This window comes from Nematostella vectensis, chromosome 9 (assembly GCF_932526225.1).
Source record: "Nematostella vectensis chromosome 9, jaNemVect1.1, whole genome shotgun sequence".
NCBI classification, from domain to species: domain Eukaryota; kingdom Metazoa; phylum Cnidaria; class Anthozoa; order Actiniaria; family Edwardsiidae; genus Nematostella; species Nematostella vectensis.
In genome coordinates this window covers 13,332,725-13,359,169 of record NC_064042.1, presented here as the reverse complement: position 1 = coordinate 13,359,169, position 26,445 = coordinate 13,332,725, and the positions used below count along the sequence as shown (strand labels likewise).

The window sequence follows — 26,445 nt, the reverse complement described above, 5'->3', positions numbered from 1 at the left end:
ACTTGTTACCCTGGAATTAGAGGGGTCATCTTCGGTCTAATTATTAGTAGGACTTGTTTGGACTTGTTTATCTAGCCCGATGCATTGCCGCTAAATTTTAAAAATAAGAACAGCAGGCTTCAAGGGGCACATTACAGGGGATGGTGCACTGGGGGCACATGCCCCCCCCCCCCCCCCCCCCCACACACACACACAAAAAAAAAAATTCTAAGGAAATGATAAGTGGCTGTTCCCCATGTTTTTATATCGTGAACCTCCCGATATTTTAAGGCCCGCTAGACACTGTTGCCATCTATGAGGACGTCCCGCAATGCCGTTGTCGTCAAGGGCGGGCCATGCAAATGGTAACGATGACGATATTTATCATGAACATCTCATTTTGATGTTACATAACATAACGAATCCCACAAGAAAGACTTTCTATGCTACAAACGTACTGTAAAGGGAATTATGGAGCCTTGTGAAAGACCTGAGAGCCCTGTCATCAAAACATAGGCCTTGAAATGGTTTCAATGGAATTATGAAATGGTTTACATGGAAATTAAAACCCGGTGCGCTCTGCATGTCGGAAAAAGGGGATGCGCGGGGGAGGAGAAGAAATACAACGCGTGCTGTCGTGGGATATTGAGTTATTTCAATAACTGAATTACATTTTTCGACGTTTAGGCAATGCTGCCTTCATCAGGAATAAAGGATTATAATCGTGACGAGTAAACATGAACAAACACAAGTTCCAGCACGCGCGGTAGTCGACGGCTTTTCATGTTTTTTTTTACTTCCTCCGACTCAGTATCGTGAGCGGGCAGCGATCTGAAGAAGAGAAAGACGTTGTGGCAAAAAACCCGGAGGACCAGGGCATAGATTACATATGCTGACCAAGGAAAATTCGTAAAAAGTTTATGATTTCAAAAAGCGACAAGTAGCTCCGTTTAACAACTCAGTATAGCTAGCAATTGTGGCAAAATCACAACCTTTTTTTTAGATTGTTTCTGTAAAAAGGATGTGAAATTTTATTATCAGAAAAGTTTTAGGTGAATATTCGAATGACGAATCGCGTTGTATGCGCTCTAATTTAACATAGCTTAAAAAAATAAAGACAATAAAAAGAGAGAGATTTCACCAATCACGGAAGTTTTTTTCTGTCGCATGTCGCGCGCACATCGCACATCGCGCGCGATTCGTGATCGCCGGCTCAAATTGCAAGTCGCGCACGCGTACGGACTCGTTCCTGATTGGTAAAGACCGCCTGTACAGGAAGCTGCGAGACCCAACAACTCGTGTCGATTGTCTCTTGTTGTAAATATACGGTCGAAGTATTGAGTCTACTTCGACCCTGTTTCGCCTCAAAACACCACGTTTTCTTCTAAGAAAACATTGCAGCTCGAACATAGATCCTTACAAGTTGCTATTTCTGTCCGCGAGTGCCACAAACGACCCTTTCTCTCGCCAGGGTCGGGTCATGCTTTGAGGTTTATATGGACGAGTCCTCTGTGGAAGGGGAACAAGGGGGGACTTTCAATCGTTCAAGAAGGTTCGTATTATTGTTATAACTTCTTTACAATGTAAAATATGCTGCAGTAGAATGATATCTTGATATCGAAGAATTCCATGTAGCTGCCATGATACAGTTTGAGGGAGAAATAGCGAACTAGGGTAAACATATCAAAATTCGTGTCGAACTCGCGCCATCATTCGACCCCTTATCGCTTCAACATTTCTAAACTAAACATCGTTCGTTCGCTTTAATACGGATTTCTTGGGAAATTATGTATCGGATTTACAGCAAACAATATTGATCTTTAGTTTAATGAAATTTCCATGGCTAATTTTGGCTAGAAACTGATGTTTTGCGCCTTTTAATATTAACGCGAGAAGCTGTAAAAAAAGTTGATCGTCTAGTCTGAATAAAAATTGTCTAGTGGTTTATATACGCCATTCCTGCTGTAATTTTACCTAACTTTTAAACTATAATGTCATTTCTAGTATAGACTTCGCTTTCAGGCTAGAAACAGACCCAATAATGGACGAGGGAGCACAGTGTCTTCGAAATGTTGAAAACAGCTTTGTTCAAAGTTGGCCAATCTCTATTTCTCGCTACGAAATGGTGCCATGACACTAAAGGAACATTTATCGAAAATATATCTCATTAAATCGAAAAATACCAATCATAGAACTCTACGTATAAATCCTTTGCATATTGTTTTTTGTGTGGAATCCTTTAGAGTTGTGCGTTTTCAATATTTATTTATTTTTTCAATGTTTGGTTTGACCACGTGATCAAGCTATAATTGAAGCACCAGAAACTTTATGTAGGTAACCACGCCATGTTGAAGGTCTGTTGATTTATAAAGTACCCCATTAACACCAAAATGCTAAACATATTTAAAGGTTATTTAACGGAACATGTTATTCAACCGTTCACATACCACTCCCCCAACTAAACTGGTTTTAAACGTGTTAAAACTAAACTACCTCGTGAGGTGGTTTAAACCATGTCTGACAAAGATGTGGGATTAAAAGAAGTATTTAAAAGAGGGGGTGAATATGGCATAGCTGTCGACTTACCTGCTTTAGGCGGGTGTCACAAGATTTTGGACCTCATCACAAGCCTAATTTTTGTGACAATGCTCACATACATTCTCTGTATTCACCCGCATTGGCTCCCTTGGGTTTCTTCACATATTTACTGTATTTCACCCGATTTAACAAGATTTCTGTCAAAGTTGGGTTGACAGCTATGACATGGAAACATGAGAATAAACTCCTTTTATTAAACAAAGGGGGCAAGGCAAATGTTCAGCAGTGGCTGAAAGAATGTTTACAAGAAAAAAGAGAACAGAGAGGGAATTTGTGCATTATCAATCGACAAACCTGTAAATTCCTACTAACTTTTACATTTTAACACTCAAAATATCATTCTTTGGGAGACAAATGGTCACAGGTTAATAGAAACACCTAAACTTAGGGATACAACATATCTTCCTCGGTCCACTAGAGACAACCATGATGATGAAAAATCTAAATTGTAACTTACAATTTCAGTACAATGTGAAAGGCAATGTTTGCCTGCCGAGTCCCTCTATAAAGCACAGTCACCCTAGATGATTGGAACAGGGTCACAGCCCTTTAACTCTAGGTTTTGGTATGCACTATGCATGTAAAAGAGGTCAAGACATTCTCTTCTTCGATGTAAATCGCAAAATTGCAAGACAATAGTGATTATTAAGGGGGCAATGACAAGGCAATAAGCGGGTTATTGCACGCCCGGGCGTTGGGACTAATCATCCCTTGGTTGTGGGGACATTTAATCACTAAATTTCATGCCATGGAAAATGAAAACCACTTTATAGAAAATGAAAAATCAATTCAACTGTGATGATGACAAAGTGTTGACTAAACTAGCCTTAACTCAGACTCAGATATTTTTGTGATTTAATAAATCTTTATATAAGGAATTAATTTCACCCTTTTATTTAGCTGCCAGAGTTGACAATTTCTATATACATACATACTATTCTACATAATGAAACATATGTTAAAAGAGGTCTGTTAGAAATCATAAATAATAAGCTCAAGGCTCAGAAAACAGATCTGAATTTTGCTGTTATTTGAAAATATTAAAGCTAGGATTCTGCATGTGAAGTGCTAGAGTACCATATGAGCATATGTAAATACTATTTTCTCTCTATTTTACTGTACACCAGTAAGAAATTTCAAAATATCTTCACAAGTTATTCCTTCTTGGATGCACACTATGTTTCATTTTCACCTTCTGATTATGGTTTCATCTTTACTGAGAGAAAAGCACAGTTACAGAATCTGAATAATGAATTCTCAACTGAGTGCTCAACTGGTTCTTTCACTTCCCTTTTATTAGGATTCCCTCTAAAAGAAAATCTCAGACGTCTGTCTCATCCGAGTTCAAGGTGGAAGAAAAACGGTAAGTCTGTTCCCAAATGATTTCCTTGTTTTGATTTATATACAACTATTTGAAAAAAAAATGTTGTCAGTGCAAACTGTAATAATGTTGATTGGCAAATCACAGTTCTAGTGTATGACTGAAAGGTCTCATTGTATTTTTACTAAATGCAGGCTATTATGGATCAAACAAAAGATAATCCATTTAAGACCATCAGTAAATGGCTTACCAATATTTATTGCCATAAGCAGTTTTCACTGACAATATTTTTTTAAAGTGAGTTCTGTATTTGTGTAATTTTACTGTACACATTCATAGCAAGTAAATATTTAGAAGTTTATTTATTCATTAAATTATAGTTTAATTACAGTAAACTCTATTTTTTATAAGGATAATTTTCAGTTGGGGCTGGGTCGTTCTTATTTTTGGAGTATTTTAAGGTTAAAGCTGCATTTTCACCTGATTACTTCCGGACACCCGACGGTAACCTCAACCGTTGACAAAAAAATCTATTAGAATCCGAGATATTTAACAGGCCATCCGCTTTAAATTATCAATCACATCTTTAAAGAGACTTCCAGTAAACACACTGCTTTTAATATTTTGCAATATTTTTCACGTTCTCCGTTAAAAATCATCGGATATTGTTAGGTAATCGACCAGAAGTAAACTGGTGACAATGCAGCTTTAAGGAATCATAAACCAAATATGGTTGGCCAATGTCCAAACACTATCATTTCTTCTTCCTGGAGTAAAGCAACCACCTACTGTATTATATATCACAATAGATAAAAGGGGGTAATATCCTTTGGATGTAGATAGCACATACCTGTTGCTTGCTGCCGAGGGATTTCTTGTAGAAATGGATGCTCTGGACCTTAAACTGAGAAAAGCATACAGTACATTTAATTTTACCTACTGTAGTATCATAAAACTTTCGAGACATCTATTAGAATCCGAGATATTTAACAGGCCATCCACTTTAAATTATCAATCACATCTTTAAAGAAACTTCCAGTAAACACACTGCTTTCAATATTTTGAAATATTTTTCACGTTTTCCGTTAAAAATCATAAGAGATTGTTACGCTGGTGACAATTGGTAAACTGGTGACAATGCAGCTTTAAAAATGTTCTTAATCATGATTTTCTAATGTGAGTGTATAATTTTTTTTTATAAAACCCAATAGATTATTAGGAAGAGAATTACACAAATGACCAGTAGCATTTATGTTGTTGGTTGCTATTATGAACACATCTTAAATCATTTATTTATAACGCATCACACTAATAAAACAATATTTTGCTTATATCTTAGCTTGTTCTTAAAATTTAGTAAAATCTCAAGCTGAACTTTCTTATTTAAAAATCTTATATGTATACATATGCATCTACTGTATGGCTTCCATTCTGAAAGGCACAACCCTCTGATACTGTATATTATCTTTCAGTAAAAAAGGCTCGGCCCAGCCTGCTGGAAGCAATAGTAGCTCAACCACACCAACTTGCCCATACAAGTAAGTAGCCTCTGGATTTGTTACTTTTCTTTTGAACCTCTGTTAAAGAAGGACAACCTCTATTAAACAGCAAGTTTGCATTGCTCTGGGGGTACTGTGCCACTTGTGTTGGTACTGTACGGTACCGCTCTTGAATATAAGAAACACATGTTTGGGAATAGTGCGTAGTCTAGCCAATCCATGGCTTTCATGTTTTCACTGTTGCGTCATAAACCATTTCAATGCACACAGAAAGGGAATTGATTGGTCATGGTGGTACGTATGATTGACTATGTGCTATTCCCAGATGAGAAATGGATTTGCGTTGTTTGTGAACAAATTCAAACACATTTGCATATGTTTGAGAGTGATACTGTACCTGGGATTGAATGTTTTGTTTTGACTAAAATGTGATGCATCCTGAAATGCGACCCTTTCAAAAATACTCTCATGTCTGGAAAGTTTTATAATACTACAGTAGGTAAAATTAAATGTACTGTATGCTTTTCTCAGTTTAAGGTCCAGAGCATCCATTTCTACAAGAAATCCCTCGGCAGCAAGCAACAGGTATGTGCTATCTACATCCAAAGGATATTACCCCCTTTTATCTATTGTGATATATAATACAGTAGGTGGTTGCTTCACTCCAGGAAGAAGAAATGATAGTGTTTGGACATTGGCCAACCATATTTGGTTTATGATTCCTTAAAGCTGCATTGTCACCAGTTTACTTCTGGTCGATTACCTAACAATATCCGATGATTTTTAACTGAAAACACGAAAAATATTTCAAAATATTGAAAGCAGTGTGTCTATTGAAAGTTTCTTTGAGGATGTGATTGATAATTTAGAGCGGATGGCCTGTTAAATATCTCGGATTCTAATAGATTCTTTTGTCTTTTAACGGTTGAGGTTTTCGTCGGACCTCCAGAAGTAAATTGGTGACAATGCTGCTTTAAGTCAAGAACCTCTATTGCCCTATTCGTTACTGTGATTTGATTTGATTTTTTTTAACAGTTTTGTTAGAAATAGATTAAAACCAGCAAGTAGCAGACAAGAAGACTCTGCTAAATCCATTGTACCTGATAACAACAAGTCCACAACTGTTAGTAGCTGCAAATCTACCACAGCTGTAAATAGCAGGACGTCAACGCATTCCGCTGGAAGCAAGTCTTCTTCGGCTGCTTATAGTAGGACACCAGCTTCTACTAGTAGTAGTAAGGTTACAGCCACATGTAACAGCAAGCCATCTGGTGATAGCAAGTCCAGTTCACAGTCATCCAGACAGAAAAATACACCCAACAGTAAGCTACCTGTTGGCGATAGCAAGTGGAGTTCACACTTTACGTCCAGACAGAAAAGCGCATCACACACTTCAATACCCCCTCCAACAGCCAGTTCCTCAAACTCAGAACTACTGGGAAAAGCCCCACCTACTAATCAAGGGAAGGGAAAAGCTTTGAGGGCAACAAGCTCTGAGAAAAGCCTCCCTACAGCATCTCGTGTCAATAGCCGAGTCTCATTGTCAGGGTTTGGTTTTCTACGTACATCGTTATCGTCAGTAGGTCTCCGAGGCAGAGACCTGGGTAACCAATCCAGCCAGCCAGGCTCACGGGCCTCACAGCTATCTCATCAGCTGAACAGGGATCTTGCTGAACAGCGTGACCAGCCTAAGCCAGACGGCTTTAGGCGGTCCCAGAAATCAGAGGCAACGGGGTCCTGTGCAAGTAACAGGTTAGTGTTGCTTAGCAAAGTAGAATCTCATGTATTAAGTAATCATTCATGCAAGAAGGAACCAAGGTACCATTGCTCTGTGCCAAAAAGCTTTCCCCATATAGGATCTTTTTATACAAAACATGCTGGTAAGAACATGTAGAATATAGTAAGATCTTGAGGAAATTATGTCGAAAATATGCTCTTTAATATATCTTATTGGTGATTTTCTGTTTTGAACCAATCAGATGGAGCAAGGACTATAGTTTTTTTTCTCTCTTCTAATTTTAACAAGGTTCTCCACATCAACTTTCTCTAATAAGCCATATTCAAAAAAAAAAATAATAATCCCTAACAATATATATCAAAACACATTATGAAGGTAAAATCTTGTTTGAAGTGTAACTTATGCTTGAATTCTGTGTCTCGGCCAATCAAATTTCTAGTATTAAAAAATAAATTTTTTACATGCCAGTGTGCATTTTGCATTCCATGCATTTTTTCGCTGTTATCTCTTAGCTGGACCGTTACTTAAGAACTATAAATGTGAAGTACAGGAGAATACACTTAGTGTCTTTAAAACTGTGTATACTGTATCTTCATTTAAATTCTGTCAAATAACACTCTTTTAAAAGAGCTTTATACAAAAGGAGCTGTCTGTTTATACCTTTCAATGTTTCCTTAGCAGTCGGCGAGGTTCCCAAAACAAGAAAAGGACCTGGATGCGCCGACAGTCACCAAATATGTCTGCTTCAGAGTAAGTATAGCACTAAGGGAAGATGTTGTTTTCAACTAAACTCCGTGCACATACTACTTAACCTTATTTTCTAAGCTCATTTGTAAAAAATATATATTAGGATCCATGTGGTTTTCAATCTTATAAAAGTGTATATTTAATCAGATAGGCTGACTAAAGATGCTGCCAATTTTCTTGTTTCTATTCCCATTAATAAATATAGAACCCAAAATGTCCATTTGTTTCACAAATAAAACTGTTACAATTTGGGATCTTCTCCCGATTCTATTTGTTATGGCATTTTTTTAACATTTTATTGTAAGAAGTAATGAGTTTGATTTTAGAATGAATTGAATGGCGATGTATGATTTATGTTGGCATGACAAAAAATTTTAATTGATCTTTTTGTGTTAAGGGGATCACCTGGGCGGGGCTCACCTGCTGGGCAGGCTAGAGCCAATGAACCTGGACAGTCTTCTAGTGGTGAGTGGTATAGTGGAACAGCACCAAGTAAATTATAAATAAACTTCCAATGGTGAAGGGAAATTTTGATTAACTTATAATAATCGGTATGATAAGCCCTGGCTAAACTAGTCGACATGTCGAGTGCGACATGTAGCGTGCGACATGTCTTCTAAATGTTTCCCAGTTTAGCCACCACCAAAAACATGTAACGCGCAACAAATTTTGTATAGCCTGACACGAAAATGTTTCTCAACTCTCTACAAGATTTGGTGTGTGCTATAATGTCTCTGGGTGTCTAAACTGAGAGACATGTTGCACACTACAAGTTGCACTCGACATGTCGCCTAATTTAGCCAGGCCTTTAGGGTAGTCATACTGTAACAAGTCAAATCTAGATAAACATTCAGGCAGGATAGTTGATTGTAATTGGCATCCCCCCCCACTCCATCATGATAGTGGAGCAGCTTCATGGGTATAGAATGTGGTAAACTATGGGATAAAGTTTCTTGTGGTCTGAATGAGATAAAGTTCCTTGTGGTTTGAATGTATTGGGTACCTAATGTGTGTGTTCTTGTTTGTCTTTAAGATGATAGAGCTGCTGGTGGTGGTGACACGTTACAGGCCGATGATGGAGAGTTGAAGGATGATGACATGTCCAGACTGCAGAGTAAGTCTGACTTGAGTTAGGCATCTAGCTAATTAAAATTTCCCGGTCATCTGATCAACTTTCTAGAGATCCAATAACATTTCATTGTTACTTTTTTTAAAATAATCAAAATAATGTTCCATATCGTCTGATCACCTTTTTAGTGTTCCAATAACATTCCCTGCTTACCTAATTATTCAACGTTCAGGTCTGCTCGAAGCTAGAGGTGTCCCCCCACACCTATTTGGATCACTTGGCCCAAGAATGCATCAACTTCTACACAGAGCTAGTAACAGTGGTTCGAGTAAGTAAGACACCCTTGGCATGCCTTGCTTTGGAACAGGACATGTTTTATGGATCTGATTGTATTGCTGTGTTTTTTTTTTCCAGTTTTTCAACTGCATTTTTAACTTTTAAATAATCTGTGCAGCTCACAGTTTTTACTGATTTCATCCACTTCTCCCCCATTTTTGTTTTCCTATTCCTTTTTTTTCAAAGTCATCTCACTATTTCCTAATTTCCATGTCCCTCTGATGCCCTCCTTTACTCCCCCCCCCTGTCTCCTTTACCAGGCCTAGAGCAGTATCTTCAAGCTCAAATAATTATTTAATGCAAAATGACAGAAAACTAGTCAGGTTTCCATTGGTGTGCAGTACAAGTGATGTTTATGTTCTGCTAGAATATTTTTAAAATGCTGTCTGCTCTTTTCTAACAGATAGCAAAGCCCAGCAGTTGCTGCAGGGAATCCAGTCATCTGATGAAAGCCAGCAACTACAGGCTGTGATAGAAATGTGCCAGGTAAGGCTTTTTAGTGCAACTTTGTATGTGGTATTATCACCTCTTGTTAGTTTGTTACCTCTTGATGGATTGCCTTCTTCAAATCATCTGTTTTTTTTTTCAATAAGGTATTTGTAAATGTGTCATGTATTAACTTGTTGTTGTATGAACATTTGTGGCACTGTCTTTTGTAGCTTCTTGTCATGGGAAACGAAGAGAGTTTAGCTGGATTCCCTGTTAAACAAGTAGTTCCAGCCCTGGTAAGTCAACTTGTACCTCAATTATACTTTAGTTGCTTTAGGATTTATCATTGCTGTTTTTCTTTTTGTTTCTATGGGGGTAAAGTGGGGTGTTCATTAGCCCCATTTTGCCTATGTTCGATTTCTAGCTCTGAACTTTGAAACATTCTCTTGTAGTTTCATGATTGAGTTTGAGGCTGGTTCTATGAATTTATCTTTGGCTGCATTTGGCCCACTTGAGATTGAGCATAAATTAGCCAATACAACCTTTTTTTTACTTTTACAGCGTCTTTGAAAGTATGTACAGTATGAGTGTTTCTTTTTTTCCAGATTAACTTGCTCAATAAAGAACAGAAATTTGAGTTGGTAAGTTGTTTAATTGCTGTATAATCTTGGTACTTTAGCTAAGTGCATTTGACACATTCCAACATAATCTTTTACAGTACCAGGAAATATTAAAGTAATTATAGCCCAGATTTTTGTGTTGCACGACTGCCAAGAATTCAAATCCATTTCCCATTTTTTTATTTAAAAAATGCAGTAATTCGATTTAATTTCAGCATATCTTCAAAGCATGCTCAAAGTTCTTGAACTCATGATATTTCTTCAACTTGTTATCTTGTTACTGTAGCTGAGTGCATTTGACACACTCCAACAGAATCTTTTACAGTACCAGGAAATATTAAAGTAATTATAGCCCAGATTTTTGTGTTGCTCAACTGCCAAGAATTCAAATCCATTTCCAATTTTTTTTAATTAAAAAATGCAGTAATTCGATTTAATTTCAGCATATCTTCAAAGCATGCTCAAAGTTCTTGAACTCATGATATTTCTTCAAACTCTTAGGTCAACCATGCCTGCCGAGCACTAACATACGTCATGGAAAGTCTACCAAGGTCAACAGTAGTGGTGGTTGAAGCAGTCCCGGTATTCTTAGAAAAGGTATACATGACACTGGTTTCCTATAATAATTTAAACATAAGTCTAAATTTTTTTAAGATCTGAAAGTTACATATGTTTTAATATTTTTTTTTGGAAGCAGTTTTGTCTCTATTTGACACACTGCACAAACCTATGCAGGAAGATTTTTAAAAAAATCAGGCGCATACCCAGGGTTTACTAGCCAGGAGACCTTAGTCATTGGTACTGTACATATGTATGGTAAAAACATAGTATTTGACAATCTTTCAATAAGGAATGACCAATTTTTTGGCATATAAGGGGGGTGTAAGTGTATTCTGTGCACCCCACTTGGTAGCCTCACCGAATTGAGATGTTGGCTATAAACAGTTGGTTGTTAACAGTCACTTGATTCCATGAATGGAGAAAGTCACTTTTGACAAAAATGATTTTACTGACAATGCTCTCACTTTCAGCTACAAGTCATAGAATGCATGGATGTCGCTGAACAGTCCCTCACAGCTCTAGAAACTCTCTCCAAGAGGCACAGTAAATCCATCCTACAAGCTGTAAGTCTAGCTAAATCCCATGAATTTTGTTAAAAACTCTTGTAATCCTCAGTATGTCTTTTTTCCTTACTTTAGGGAGGACTGGCTTCATGTCTACTCTTTCTTGATTTCTTTTCAATAAGCGCACAGGTGAGAGGTACCAAATATGAAGTGCTCTAGCATAGCATTATCATGATGGGTGATTACCAGATGCCCCCCCCCCCCTGCCACTCTTGTTATAAAGCCCCCCAAAAAAGAAACAGGCTTCCTTATTCAAGACAGCAAGACTAAAAGATACAGTATTTTCTGTATGATTTTCTGCTGTATATACTGTACCTCTAGTAAGGTTTCTTCGTTTTGTTTGTTTGGTTCTCCGTACATCCATTTATTGATCTACCGGTATTCATTCATCCATCCATCCACCCACAAACCCACCCACCCACCCATCCATCCATTAATTCATTCATCCATCCATTCATTCATTCATCCATATATTCATCCATTCATTCATTCATTCATCCATTCATTCATTTATCTGTTTACCCATTTACCCTTTCATTCCTTTATTCATTCATAAGACTTTTATTACCACATGGTACACAATAGAGCCTGGTTCGAACTTGCGAAAAAGAATATAAAAATAAATCATATGATAAAAAAATCCTGGCATTTGTACCTTCATACTTCATCTAACTTATTAAGGTTATACTTTGTAACACTGTCTATTGCATTTCCAGAGATCAGCTCTTGCCATCGCCTCTAACTGTTGTTCTAGTGTTGGTCCTGACGATTTCCACTACATTGAAGATGCCATTCAAGTTCTCAGTTCAAGGCTTCAAATACAGGCAAGGCTATTTGATATTTTGTAGTTATACCGGCTCTCCTGTTAAATATTGAACATATAGATACCTTTTTGAATCACTGAGTCATGGTTTAGCTACATTTTGGCAATAAAGCCACAACATATAGTTGCACTGGTAAAACAAGCGCAAATGGAGCACATTAGGGTGTATTAGATCCATGACACTGGGAAGCACATGCTGGCTCGCTCAAGTTCAATTATATGCTCATGGCTCATGTTCTGAAGAGGGTGTTTTGGATCCATGATTTTGGCATCTCTTGATTGAGTCAACACGAAATGCCATCCTTGGGCATGACGTAACTTCGGCAAGAAATGCTTGCATGAGGCTGTGTCCTCTTCCCAGCATCGTGGATCTAAATCACCCTTTTGACTTTTTCTCTTCTGTGGTCTGAGTTTGAATCTTTGATCTGCCTTCTTAACTTTACTGGTTGAGGTCTGGGGTGTGTGGTACTGTACACCTGTAATATTTTTCTACCTCTGTTGGAATGCAAAAGAGCTTGATAAGGTAGCCATTGAGACAATATTTGATCACACTTAGCAATAGTTATTATTTTGACTATGTTTCCTAGGACAAGAAGTCTGTAGAAAGTTGTTGCCTGGCATTCTCACGGCTGGTCGACAGTTTCCAGCATGATAAGGTACAGTATTAAGAGCTTAATGTAGAAAGTTGTTGCCTGGCGTTCTCACGGCTGGTCGACAGTTTCCAGCATGATAAGGTACAGTATTAAGAGCTTTAGTTTGTTCTTTGTATGCATGTAATACGGATACAAATTGGCTTACGACATAATGTCTCTTGCTTCAGGCCCATCTTGAAGATCTTGCAGGTCACGGACTCCTAACTAACATACAACAATTGGTATGTGAATAGAGTTTGGATTTCAGTAAATTGTTTCCCATTTGAATAAAATACATCACTATTTTTACTTCTGTAATAGTGTGCTATACTATGTCATCAATTCCTGTAGAAAAAAAATAATAAAATGACAAAAAAAGGTAAAGAGAAAATAAAAATGACATTCTTTACTATGCTGTATACATTTTACGCAAATAAAAAAGAATAACTAGGAAAATATATTTGCATTCACGAGTTGGCTCAGAGATTAAACCATGGACCACATTAAACCCATGACTAGTCATGATGCGTTAATTATTATTCGATATTTGTTAAAAGACATTTATTTCTTAATTATAGTTGATGATCTCCCCACCACTAATCAGCACAGCTACGTTTGTAATGGTCCTGAGAATGCTTGCTTCTTTGTGTGCAAACTGTCCAAAACTAGCCGTACAAATGATCAAAAACAGTAAGTGAAATTTTACTGGCCTTAATTTGCTTCCGACCTGTAGTTATACTTTGTTACCCAGTAATTTATGACCTTGTGTAAACTGGTGTAAAACAATTTTTTGCACTTACGCAGATATTGCCGACACATTGAAGTTTCTGCTGGTTGGAACATTGGATATAATAAATAACGAAAATGTAGAGGTAAGTAAGAGGTTTTAAAAAGGTGATGGTACAGAACATTCTGTCATCCTTGTGCTTTGGGTTCAAACTGTTGTAACAAATTTAACATCTTCATGTTTGCCAATACGTACGTTATTATAATTGTTGGTATGATTTTAAGTACTTGTTAGCGTTTATTTGGTGTTTGCAAGCATGGATTGCAAATTCTGCTAAAAAACCGTCCGAATAAACGCACGAATAAAATAGTAAAACACACCTGACATGCTAACCTTCTTTCATCAGCTCATTGCAAGAAGTCCTCAAGAGTTCTACGAAATTACTTGTTTTATCAGGTCAGCGACGTTTTCATGCTTTTGATTACACTTTTTATTATATGATGTTATTTTTTTAAGTATCACAGTTTTGCGTGCACTAAATAAGTCATTTCTTTTCTGTACCTTTCTAGCGAGCTGTTTCCACAGCTTCCAAAAACAGGTAAGAAAATGGATTGCATTCACAACGTTATTGAAGTTTCGCTTCCAAATATGTATTTTCGAGATGAAAGGGACCTTGACATGCAGCTATTATATTTTGACCGAGATAGTGTCATTGAAAGTAGCTTGGGAGTAAATCAAGCAAACTTTTATCTTGAAAACGGTCAAATTTATTAGACTAAGTTTATTTTTAAGAGCCAAAGCATTTTGGACGCACGCGGGTGCTGAATTTATTATATATGTGTAATGACTTTATGGGTTAACTTGTGTTTTCATTGTTTTTCCAATTGACCTGGCTGAAGGCTCGGGCAATTACAGAAAACATCTCGTGAAATTAGAATATAATTTTACTTGGCCCAAGTTATTCCCGATACTAATACCACAATGGTGGTAGAAGTGGTCAAAGTAACCAAGGTAAAAGGTGTCGTAATGTGGTAATATGTAAATTAGGGGATATGTGTGCCTCGTTGACCACAGAATATGTTTGCTCTCCATTTTTTTAAATGAAAACATCCTTTGTCAACAGTTTCTTTTATTCCCGGCCGTTTTCTCTGTGCACACTCTTTCTTACACTTCTTTCATATCTCCTCTTCAAGTGTGTTCTCTGTGGACACATGCCCCCTTGTCTTTTTTTCATATCTCCTCTCCTGATGTGGTATCTGTTAGCACAACTCTCTTTCAAACATCTCTTTCATATATTTTCTTCAGTTGTGTTCTGTTGGTGCATACATGCCCCTTGTCATACTCATTTCTCTGTGGACATTTCTCTGTGTTCTCTGTGGACACATGCCCCATTGTCTTTCTTTCATATCTCCTTCTGGTGTGTTCTCTGTTGTCACAGCCCTCTTTCTTATATATCTCCTTTACATCTTTTCTGCAGTTGTGTTCTGTTGGTACGTACATGCTCTTGTCAAACTCATTTCTATTCTCTTCACCAGGTGTGTTCTCTGTGGATGCTCTTCTCAACAAGAGCCAGCTGAGGACAGAGCACGGCCTATGGCAGTGGCGAGACGACAGGGGCACCTGGCATTCCTACTCCTGGATAGACTGCAAGATCATTGAGGCTGCCTTCCAGAGTGGGGAAGACGAGTTGAGTTTATCAACTATGGGGCGCAGCTATACCATCGACTTTAATGCCTTACAACAGGTACATAAGTGGACAAGTATTCCTTCGTTTTGTTGATGTTTAGATAAAAAAGTGTCTTACTGAAATTTTTGAATATTCTACATCTCTCGCTTACGATTTCAAACACCTAAATAAAAGGTTTCTAGTATCCCTTATTCAAAGTCTTTGGAGCGTTGTCATTGGCCGGCACTGAAATGGCTTCCAATGAGGCCTATAAGCAAGTTAATGACGAACCGAAAAACACCAAATGTATTTTTTTTAAAAAAATGAATGCAATACAACAAAAACTGGAATTCGACCAAATTTTCGTCTTTAATTAGACTCCTTCAGGGCTTTTTGTATTTGTTTTTTGGAATGAATGAATGGAGTATAAAAGCGGTTTAGCAGGACAGTGCTGAATACCGTATGCGCATGCGAGTGCTCTGGCTTAAACAAACAATCGTACTGTTGAATCGTTCGAGCAAAGGTATGAAAGGCTGACTTCAGTCGCTGTTTTGACTAACTGTACAGCATTAAAATCATACAGTACAAAAGATGACAGATTTGATTGATGAGGGAGTCATAAAGAAAAATATAGCCTTAAGTTTGATCTAGTTTTCTTAGCATTCGCCAAAATGTGACGGTTCGCCGGTAAAAAGCCGCTATTTCAAAACAAAAAGGCTGGTTTATCCGCAAGGTACTGGAACTAGTCTTGCGTTTTTCAGCACTGGCGTTTAGCAGTTTGTGTTTATTGACGAGTGTGACTGAATATTTAAAACCGCAGTAAGTCATTATTTTGCCTACAATTTTTCTGTTAGCATATGCTATAGTCTTGGCGCCAACAGGGTACTGATATTAATATTTCACAGATCAATGAAGATACTGGTACAACTAGACCCATCCAAAGATGTGCCGGAGCTGGTGAATCAACAAGCTTGACTTTGCAAAGCGGCTCCAATACAGAGCAAGACGAGCGCATAGAGATTCTCCAAGATGGGCCTGACGGCAATGCTTTCACTCACGTCCTCTTTGCTTGTCTCTACAACATTATGAACTCATCTGTAGGCGTGGCTGTGCGGCACAAATGCATCAATGCCATGCTTCGACTGGCCTGTTACGCCCCTTCTGATTTATTGAGCGAGATCCTCAAAAGGCACCCCATCTCGAGCCTAATAGGCGAGATGTTGCAGTCGAATGATCTACGGACACTAGTCAACGCCCTCCAGATAGCGGATATTTTGATGAAAAAGCTCCCGGACATTTATCACATTTCGTTCCGCCGCGAGGGCGTTATGCACAAGGCAAATGCATTAGCGAGTGGATCGTTCATGGCCACCACACCTCAATCTAAGCAGACCAAGAGTAAAGCTCAGGACGGTGGAAGGGGGCTGTCACTGGCTGGTGAGCCTTACTCATCTCATCAGGCACATTTAATACAAGTGTTTGAAAAGCCACCGTCACCACCAACGTCACGGTGAGTCTCAATTGTTTAATGGTATACCTTGTTGCTGACTGTGCGAGATTCACATAGACACATTTTACTGTAAGACTAATGCATGCACTACACCTCAGCCAGATTTCACTAGATGAAGTATTTTGACAAATGAACAAGCCAAGTTAATCAAAGCAAAGATAAAAAAAAAGCTTTTACTGTCAAATCCGTTGTATCTTGACGCAGCATTTTCAAAACATCGATTTTTTTTCTTTTGGGATTTTCTGTTCCGCCAGTCAAATTATTATAAGCCAATCAGATTCTTGCCATCTCTCGCCTAGTGCAGTTGCCTGGCTTTCTGTCGCAACACTGTCTGGTTTTCGTTCAGAGGATAGCCAGGGAAGTGCACAAAGCGAGACTCTGATTGGCTCAGAATGGTTTTACTGACAGAACAGAAAACCAAAACAAATCGTGTATTGAATACGCGGGTCGCGATACAACGGATTCGACAGTAATGAAACATTCGAGCAAATTTTTGAACATAAGGTGGTAACTGTATGGGTCAGTACGCAGCTCTTACAAGCTACAATTCGATTGGGCAAATGAACAAAATCCGCACCTCGACACAAAAAACGAGAAGAATAGAGACAAAAGAACTCCTTTGTAGAACAAAGATAATAGAGACAAAGCAGCTGCGAACCTTCCAAATTATCTGTCTGACGCCCTAGAGAATGTTCAGAGGCGTGCGCTCAATATCGCTTTCTCAGGTAGTAGTTATGAGGGCTCACTCACGCTTGCAAAGCTTCCAACGTTGCACGAGCGAAGAAATATCGCATGCCAGCGATTCGTTTCCAGAATCAAACCAGAGAATCCTCTTTTTGCTATCATTAAAGGGCGTCGCATTACGCATGATCCAGGTTATAATCTCAGATCTAAATCTTATCAGAGGCCTACTAATACGAGTCGTTTCAACGAGTTCGTTACTGTTAAATATGCTGATTACATTTGATTAATTATAGTTTATTGTATTGCTTACTTGTATCTCTGACTCGCCTGTAATCCAGTCTATACTGCGAAAGGTTGAATTAAACTCATTATTATTATTATTATTACTCAACTGTATATGAATGGGCCTGATCTATGCTTATTGTTGCGCTTTCAATGACAGAACAGTAGATGAACAGCTAAACACTTAAACCACAAAATGCGAACAAGTCTAAACAGATTTAGTACCTGAAGTGTTGCTTTGGCTTCATTGTTCATGCAATGTGTTTCATTGTATTTCACTTCATGATTCATGTTTCTGTAGTCGTGATGTAACAGCAGTTTGTTTCTCAGAGCTATAACTAAAACGACTTCCTGCAATCTATTGAACAATTTCGATGGTTTGCATAGGCATAACTGAAACAAGCTCTGAATGACAGGCATAAACCTGAAACGTCAGTGAATTTATTTCATTATTTTCAGGAGACTTGGGGATGTCTTCAGAGGGAAACGGAGATCTAAGCGCACGCCTCGAAGCAAAGAAAAGTGCCAAAGCTTGATGGAGCAGGATCTAAGGTCAGAGGGAGACGCACCCGAGCTCTCACGGTCAGGTACCATCCCCACGTCGTCACATCACCATGGAAAGTCCTCATTCTTCTCCTCTTTGTCATCGTCAAGATGGAGTGCAAAGGCTTCTACCTCGTCGCTTCCAGCTGATGGGCTTCCCAGGGTAAATGATCAAGAACGGCATATGCTTATAATTAGGAGGAAGCTTTAAAGAATGTGGTTCCGGTTCAACCATAACGTTATTATTTTCATTTAAAAGCAAAGCTTTCTATTTGCTAGAAAACTTTCAAATAACCATCTATGATTGTAGTCTGATTCTTTGTTCGTGATTTTTGGTTCAAAAGGTACTTGCTTGAATTCAAAAATACAGTATCTGTCCTTCTGCATTATGAATGTTCCGTTTTACTGTTTTGCTCTGAAACCTCTGAGCACTACATATCATATCCATATATTTTACAATAAGTTCCAGAATCATCTCCAAAAAAATTTCTTCATTCACACGTAGTTTATTTCGTGAATAAAGTAGGAAGGGAATGGCTAATGAAAAACACGGCATTCAATCATACCATGGCCATTGTATTGTGGGACGTAAAAGAGCTCGGTTTAACTTGCTCAAACAAGGAAGATATGCCTAGATCATGCTTGGATTCAACAGAAGTGATTAACTCGTGCTGAGGTTTGCCTTGTCATACACAGGTGGATGTCAATAACACCAATAGCGCCCTTCGAGTGCTGACATCCAAGTCATCTGATAACAAGGAGAAGATCCGCTCCTGGATCAAAGAACAGGCTGTCACATTCTATTCAACGTATTTTGATGACGACAGTGGCAAATCACACCCTGCTCTGGATGTCATGCAGAAACTAATTGAAGCCACAAAGTCTCTTGGCTTAGATGTGAGTGATTTGACTTTTGTGCCGTCTTTCTTAAGGTGATTTAGATCCACGAGGCCGACAAGGGGACGGCAGCCCGCGCATGTTGGCCAACATCTCGTCCTGTTCAGGATGACTTGTCATGTTCTGTCGCATCTTCTTGACGATGCAACACCCGTAAATATCGAACATGCGCGAGCCAGCGTTGTCTTCTCGGCGTTGTACATTCAACCAGCCCTTGTTTCTAGAAAATATACAGACTTTATTTACCTCTATATATTTACCTCTCGCATTTCCACACTTACTGTTTCAGAATTTGCATGACATCAAAGCTTTAAAGGTAAGCTAATATATTTCAACTACATACTCACCAATACTACATATTTCAACTACATACGGTACTCATTAATACTACATACTCATTAGAAGCTGTCGGTCTAAGAACTGTTTAGGACTCATTTGCACAACATCCACGCAAACACATGTGCTCACAGCATTCGACACATCAATGGTAAAGCTCACATTTCTTGTTTACAGGAAATTAACACTGTACTGTCAGACTCTGATGGCGTCAGCTCTTTTGAAATTCTTCATAGCGGTCTCGTCACGAAGCTTCTCAGGTAAATATTTGCTTTTTACACAACCAATTCCCTTCTCATGTAAACCAATGGTTTGTACATGCCCTCACCCTTGAGATTGTTTATTTTAATTTGATACTCGATCGCCATTGCCAAGTCTCCATCTTGAACATCGAACATTTGCAAGGACTGTGCGAGGCTACCTAGTGTAATAATGTAGCTAATAAACCTGTTTAATTTCACAGCTACATCACACCACAGCCATCAGACGACGGGCCTGATCTCGAGAAAAGACTGAGGGTGTTTGTGCAATCGTTCATGGATCAATCAGTAAGTTTTTTCCCCAAGCATAGCAGATATACAGGGCCTTACACGTATATAAGTTATGTCAAACATCAGCGAAACCCCAAGAGCTCCCATTTTTATGACGTCGCAAGGAAGAAGAAATGTGTACTTTGCGCTGTTCTAACTGATGTTTTAACTACTCAAAATCTTTTGATTTTTGCTGATCCGTTGTATTTGCTGATCCGTTGTAACTGTTACCTGAAATGTATTATGTGTTAATCATGACGGAGTTCACAAATTAATTTTTTGATTTAAAAAAAAGGGAAATTATGATATTCCGGAGTATCATTTTTTGATAAAGATACAGTACTGTATGATTTTTGTTGCCGTGTTCTCTCTTTGACAACCTGTTTTTGCTTGCTTAGAACGTAGATAATAAGCCAGCACTTGCATCTCTGATCAGCAAACTGCACTGCTGTGTCAATCAAGTTGAACAGGTTTGTGGTTACAAGAGAAAGGGAGTGTAATTTTGGCATTTATGCATTTATGGCCTTTATGTTTGCATCTGGGTCATGAGTGCTTGTAATAAAGTATATTGTATGAGTATGGTCTTGTGTTTGTTTTAATTTATCCTGTTTTAGCTATGGTACGATTCAACAGAGACTCATGGCCACATTGTAAGGTTTGGATTATCGTAACTCAATGCAATGCTTAGTTGACATGTGATATTTCAGTTCCCAGTGAAAGTCCACGATGCACCAAGCGGCACAAGCAGCTCGTCGGGGTCAAGGTAATGAAGTTCCAGAACAGATAACATGTGGTGGATGATTATATCTATGTGTAAGACATGTTCGGCTATACCATAGCATGTGGTACAGTCCAATCCCGTCAGGTGGAGCCATCTAAGGAAGATATGGCCTGTGTTCCAATTATACGAGTAGAAATGACTATACTCTTGGGAACTTGGGCTAAAGTTTATCAGGGAGTTGTCCGAGTAGAAATGACAGAGAATAACACTACATGTAGGGGTTTACCATAACACAACATGTAGGGGTTTACCATAAAATAATATGGCCAAAGGTTTTTTTTTCTATGTTTGTCACAGGGGTTCCCAAGCACTACGTTTCTTCAGCACCCATCAAATCAAGGTGTGTGTCTTCTCTCGTTAATGATCGTTACTTTTAAAATCGTTTTTGCCAATGCTCATCTTAGTATTTCTTTTCTAGCTGATGGCCCCTATACTTTTAAGTGATTCATCTTACCGATAATGATAATGAACCATTCCCTTGCAGTGGGCTATCTGTGTTACCAAAGTTTACGTTTTGTTTTATTAAAATTATACCCATTTTACCAAAGTTTACCGTATTTTTTTCTTATTAAGATAATTACCCTTTCTCTTGTAGCTGACTACACATTTTACCAAAGTTCACCTTTTGATTTTTTATCGTTTTAATCGCCCTTTATCTTTCTGTAGTGTCATCTACAGCGTCACCCCGACTGCAAGACGGTACGCCAGTGGAAGGGTGGACCCGTGAAGATTGACCCCCTTGCCCTTGTACAGGTAAGGGGAATGTCTAATGGCTCCAAAAGCATTGATGACCAGTTTGACGCAACGCCGGTGTAACAAAGACTGCAACACCAGCAGCAACGGCGGTTATAGTAACAGCTGCAAAGACAAAACAACAACAACAACAAACAGAACAACAACAATGAAAAAAACTACACCAAAGGAAGCATCAGCAGCGGCAAAAGCAACAGCATCCACTTATGATATGAATAGGAAGATACGTGCGTGAATTATTACCAACAGACTAAATTTTCATTCTTGCGAATATAAGCGGACACCCTCTATAACAGACACTTTTTAAGTTCCACTTCAGTCAAAAACTTTAAATAAAATATCATTTAAACTAACAACCCCAGACGGACACATTTTTCTGGCTCCGAGGTGGTATGGAGGCTCCAATATATACTTATATGTTAAACTTATTTTCAGGCCGTTGAGCGTTATCTTGTTGTACGGGGCTATGGCAGAGTCAAAGAGGCAGCTGAAGAGGATGGAAGTGACGACGAGGGGTATGTATCGCAAAAACACAAACACTCTCCTGTCTTCGTGCCTTGTATCACTTTACCTAGGCGTGGCATCACCACGGATGGATGGGATAGGGTCGGTGAGTGCTGAAATTGTACTAGCAGCATAGATATACTTAAGACCATTTAGTAATTGTTAACCTTATGTTCTACCCATTTCGAATTGAAGGCAACAATCGTCAGTGCAGACCCCTCTAAATGTTGGCTGGCAATGTATAGGCCACACAGTGAACCCAGTTCTAAGCATAATCGCTTAAGTCCACTACCTGAAAGAAAATGGTCCGCTAGTCTTCCCCACCCCACCCCCCCCCCCCCCACCCCCAGCTCATAATCCTGGCTACGGGTGTGGAAAGGATAATGCTTATTCTTTTTGGTTGTTTGCAGATCGGATGATGACATCGATGAATCAATGGTAAGTATCTAAGAGCATTTGTTTTCACCTTAAACGTGTTGTATGTTCTAGTTTAACAAAAATTTTTTATCAATTTTTGTAGGCATTTGAACTTCAAGTAGAAAGCATACCAAGGTGAGTAACATGCTTTTTCTAAATCAGTTTGTATGATCACTATAACCAAAGATGACTCGAAATAACTATGATGCGTAGTCCTTTTACATAAGGGCGAAAACGGCCAGTTTTTACTAATCCTAGAAATTAATCAAACAATCAATTTATAGAAAAAAGGTACATAAAATTCACTGAACTTGGCAGTACATAAAAAGAAATGAACAAAAGTGATCTGTTTTTTCAGAAATATCAAACCTATCTGCTGCACCTCTACTAATACTGCTGTGTCTTTGTCAAATAACTCTCGATAAAAGCACTGGAGAGGCAGATTTATTTATTATTAAACCGACCCTTTAACGACGATAATGGCCTGTGACATCTGTTGGTATGATGCCATCACTCCCATGTTGCAATGTATAGGTTCTGCTTTCGGAAATGGTACTGTGAGGAGTACTATAAACATAGTTTAGAAAGTTCACATTGCTTCCTTCATCGTATCTTTTATTTATTGCAATATAAAGGCGCACTAAAATGGTCATACTGCCCTATATCTTATACTTCACCTTATTTCAATATAAAGGCACACTTTAAAGATCTATATCTATCTATATATCATGCTTTTCTATTGCAAAAAAAAAAAAAAAAAGAAAACGAACACTATAGTAAAGATCACCACATTTAATAATTTTCTTTATCGTTAGACATCACCTGGAGATCATGCTTGGAGACAAAGTGCTTCCATACAACATGACGGTCTACCAAGCAGTTAAACAATACGGCCAGGTACCTTACGCCCTGTGTAAACAGCGAAACGTACTAGTAAACCGTGTGAACAGCGAAACGTACCAGTAAACCGTGTCAACAGCCAAACGTACTATTAAACCGTGTCAACAGCGAAACGTACCATTAAACCGTGCAAAAAGCAAAACGTACCCGTAAACCCGTGCAAAAAGCAAAACGTAGCCGTAAACCCGTGCAAACAGCAAAACGTACCCGTAAACCCGTGCAAAAAGCGAAACATACCCGTAAACCTGTGCAAACAGCGAAACGTACCCGTAAACCTGTGCAAACAGCAAAACGTACCCGTAAACCCGTGCAAACAGCAAAACGCACCCGTAAACCGGTGCAAACAGCGAAACGTACCCGTGAACCCGTGCAAACAGCGAAACGTACCCGTAAACCTGCCCAAACAGCGAAACGTACCCGTAAACCTGTGCAAACAGCAAAACGTACCCGTAAACCCGTGCAAAAAGCGAAACATACCCGTAAACCTTCCCAAACAGCGAAACATACCCGTAAACCTGTGCAAACAGCAAAACGTACCCGTAAACCCGTGCAAACAGCAAAACGTACCCGTAAACCCGTGCAAACAGCGAAACGTAGCCGTAAACCCGTGCAAACAGCGAAACGTACCCGTAAACCCGTGCAAACAGCGCAACATACCTGTAAACCCGTGCAAACAGCGCAACATACCCGTAAACCCGTGCAAACAGCGAAACATACCCGTAAACCTTCCCAAACAGCAAAACGTACCCGTAAACCTTCCCAAACAGCGAAACATACCCGTAAACCCGTGCAAACAGCGAAACATACCCGTAAACCCGTGCAAACAGCGAAACATACCCGTAAACCAGTGCAAACGGCGAAACATACCCGTAAACCCGTGCAAACAGCGAAACATACCCGTAAACCCGTGCAAACAGCGAAACATACCCGTAAACCAGTGCAAACGGCGAAACATACCCGTAAACCCGTGCAAACAGCGAAACATACCCGTAAACCCGTGCAAACAGCGAAACATACCCGTAAACCAGTGCAAACGGCGAAACATACCCGTAAACCCGTGCAAACAGCGAAACATACCCGTAAACCAGTGCAAACGGCGAAACATACCCGTAAACCCGTGCAAACGGCGAAACATACCCGTAAACCCGTGCAAACAGCGAAACATACCCGTAAACCCGTGCAAACAGCGCAACATACCCGTAAACCCGTGCAAACAGCGCAACATACCCGTAAACCCGTGCAAACAGCGCAACATACCCGTAAACCCGTGCAAACAGCAAAACGTACCCGTAAACCCGTGCAAACAGCAAAACGTACCCGTAAACCCGTGCAAACAGCGCAACATACCCGTAAACCCGTGCAAACAGCGAAACATACCCGTAAACCAGTGCAAACGGCGAAACATACCCGTAAACCCGTGCAAACAGCGCAACATACCCGTAAACCCGTGCAAACAGCGCAACATACCCGTAAACCCGTGCAAACAGCGAAACATACCCGTAAACCTTCCCAAACAGCAAAACGTACCCGTAAACCTGCCCAAACAGCGAAACGTACCCGTAAACCCGTGCAAACAGCGCAACATACCCGTAAACCCGTGCAAACAGCGAAACATACCCGTAAACCAGTGCAAACGGCGAAACATACCCGTAAACCCGTGCAAACAGCGCAACATACCCGTAAACCCGTGCAAACAGCGAAACGTACCCGTAAACCCGTGCAAACAGCGAAGAGTGACGCTGTTTTGACACAGTTGGAAAGTGCTGTGAAGTAGCTTTTCAACTTTTCTGTCCTGTGTTCAGCCGAGACGTGGCAGTACTAGCAATGCTTGCTGACGTTGACTCTGTATGCAAGAGGCCTTTAAACTTCTCAAAATGTCAATTCTAATTTATTTCTATCCACCCAATATTAAATAAGCATAACACTTAAGCGATTAATTGATTAGCCCGTTTTTAAAGCGCCATTGTTTAAGGGAGAATACGCTATGACGTCATCGGAGATGACGGGGAGAATCCGTACTTACTATACTACTCTCAAAATTGGCACCCCCCTTCTTTTTTTGTAATGTTCTCGCATTGATCGTTTTTCTAGAGCGACGATGACAGAGATTTCGATGAGGAACAAGGCGTATTAGGCCGGCCCAGCATCTGGGTTGGACAACACACTATTTGGTATGTTATCCCTTTTGTGCTTAATAGCTGAAAAAAAAAAACAGAAATAGCTGCGCTGGAATCGTGAAACCTATGTGAAGTCGCCCATATAATTCTTGATTGAAACAAAGCCGCATTCCATAGAAAAAAAAAATATATATATATTGAGCAAACGAACAGGCCGCGAAAAAATACCTTATACAGAAAAAAAAATCTTATGTAACCTTTGATGTAAGCTCAGATTCCAAATTGTCGGTCCTTAATGTGAGAGTGTCCCCCCATTTCACAGGTATCGTCCTCTTAATCACGATGGAGAAGTTTCAACGAACAACACGAGACATAGAGGCAGCTGCTCCGGGAGAGGGCCAAGCAAATCACCACCAAAGAGATCTTACAAGGATCACCAGAGTATGTACAAACATATCTTACAAGGATCACCAGAGTATGTACAAACATATCTTACAAGGATCACCAGAGTATGTACAAACATATCTTACAAGGATCACCAGAGTATGTACAAACATATCTTACAAGGATCACCAGAGTATCTACAAACATATCTTACAAGGATCACCAGAGTATCTACAAAAATATATTACGAGGATCACCAGTGTATGTAGTATGCCTCTTACCTCTTGCAGCCAGATGAGTGCTCATTATTTTGCCGAATATAATCTACCATAACTGGTGCAAGAGCCAGCTTTAGTTAACTTTGGAATAGGCGCCTTGCACCAAGGAATAATGTGACTTTTCGGTTGGCTTATTTTGCGTGCGTTTCGGCTTTTGGTGGCAAAATAACAACAACAACAAAGCCACTTTGTTAAAGGGGTCATCTCAGAAATGGCTTATT

General features: G+C 39.2%; 1 protein-coding gene across 2 annotated transcripts in view; it reads left to right on the top strand.

The window, feature by feature from the left end:
• Window positions 1–1,249: 1,249 nt before the first annotated feature.
• The window catches only part of LOC5506437 (E3 ubiquitin-protein ligase TRIP12), a 34,970-nt gene continuing 9,774 nt past the window's right edge, over window positions 1,250–26,445 (top strand). Inside the window, exons 1-39 of one of the 2 annotated variants that reach the window (XM_048732281.1) lie at window positions 1,250–1,531; window positions 3,878–3,940; window positions 5,371–5,436; window positions 5,929–5,982; window positions 6,433–7,149; window positions 7,817–7,885; window positions 8,280–8,347; window positions 8,916–8,996; window positions 9,184–9,279; window positions 9,691–9,773; window positions 9,947–10,012; window positions 10,322–10,357; window positions 10,838–10,933; window positions 11,368–11,460; window positions 11,536–11,589; window positions 12,177–12,284; window positions 12,871–12,939; window positions 13,104–13,157; window positions 13,494–13,605; window positions 13,720–13,787; window positions 14,049–14,098; window positions 14,212–14,240; window positions 15,178–15,386; window positions 16,214–16,818; window positions 18,244–18,490; window positions 19,024–19,224; window positions 19,514–19,540; window positions 19,738–19,820; window positions 20,024–20,108; window positions 20,489–20,560; window positions 20,798–20,853; window positions 21,169–21,211; window positions 21,538–21,624; window positions 22,060–22,139; window positions 22,539–22,566; window positions 22,649–22,680; window positions 23,361–23,442; window positions 25,537–25,616; window positions 25,885–26,003. In XM_048732281.1, coding sequence (XP_048588238.1) covers window positions 1,476–1,531; window positions 3,878–3,940; window positions 5,371–5,436; window positions 5,929–5,982; window positions 6,433–7,149; window positions 7,817–7,885; window positions 8,280–8,347; window positions 8,916–8,996; window positions 9,184–9,279; window positions 9,691–9,773; window positions 9,947–10,012; window positions 10,322–10,357; window positions 10,838–10,933; window positions 11,368–11,460; window positions 11,536–11,589; window positions 12,177–12,284; window positions 12,871–12,939; window positions 13,104–13,157; window positions 13,494–13,605; window positions 13,720–13,787; window positions 14,049–14,098; window positions 14,212–14,240; window positions 15,178–15,386; window positions 16,214–16,818; window positions 18,244–18,490; window positions 19,024–19,224; window positions 19,514–19,540; window positions 19,738–19,820; window positions 20,024–20,108; window positions 20,489–20,560; window positions 20,798–20,853; window positions 21,169–21,211; window positions 21,538–21,624; window positions 22,060–22,139; window positions 22,539–22,566; window positions 22,649–22,680; window positions 23,361–23,442; window positions 25,537–25,616; window positions 25,885–26,003 — 4,324 coding nt within the window. In that variant the 5' untranslated portion in view covers window positions 1,250–1,475. Of the gene's footprint in view, window positions 1,532–3,877; window positions 3,941–5,370; window positions 5,437–5,928; window positions 5,983–6,432; window positions 7,150–7,813; window positions 7,886–8,279; window positions 8,348–8,915; window positions 8,997–9,183; window positions 9,280–9,690; window positions 9,774–9,946; window positions 10,013–10,321; window positions 10,358–10,837; window positions 10,934–11,367; window positions 11,461–11,535; window positions 11,590–12,176; window positions 12,285–12,870; window positions 12,940–13,103; window positions 13,158–13,493; window positions 13,606–13,719; window positions 13,788–14,048; window positions 14,099–14,211; window positions 14,241–15,177; window positions 15,387–16,213; window positions 16,819–18,243; window positions 18,491–19,023; window positions 19,225–19,513; window positions 19,541–19,737; window positions 19,821–20,023; window positions 20,109–20,488; window positions 20,561–20,797; window positions 20,854–21,168; window positions 21,212–21,537; window positions 21,625–22,059; window positions 22,140–22,538; window positions 22,567–22,648; window positions 22,681–23,360; window positions 23,443–25,536; window positions 25,617–25,884; window positions 26,004–26,445 lie in introns of both variants that reach the window. The other variant, XM_048732280.1, reaches the window with a different exon arrangement.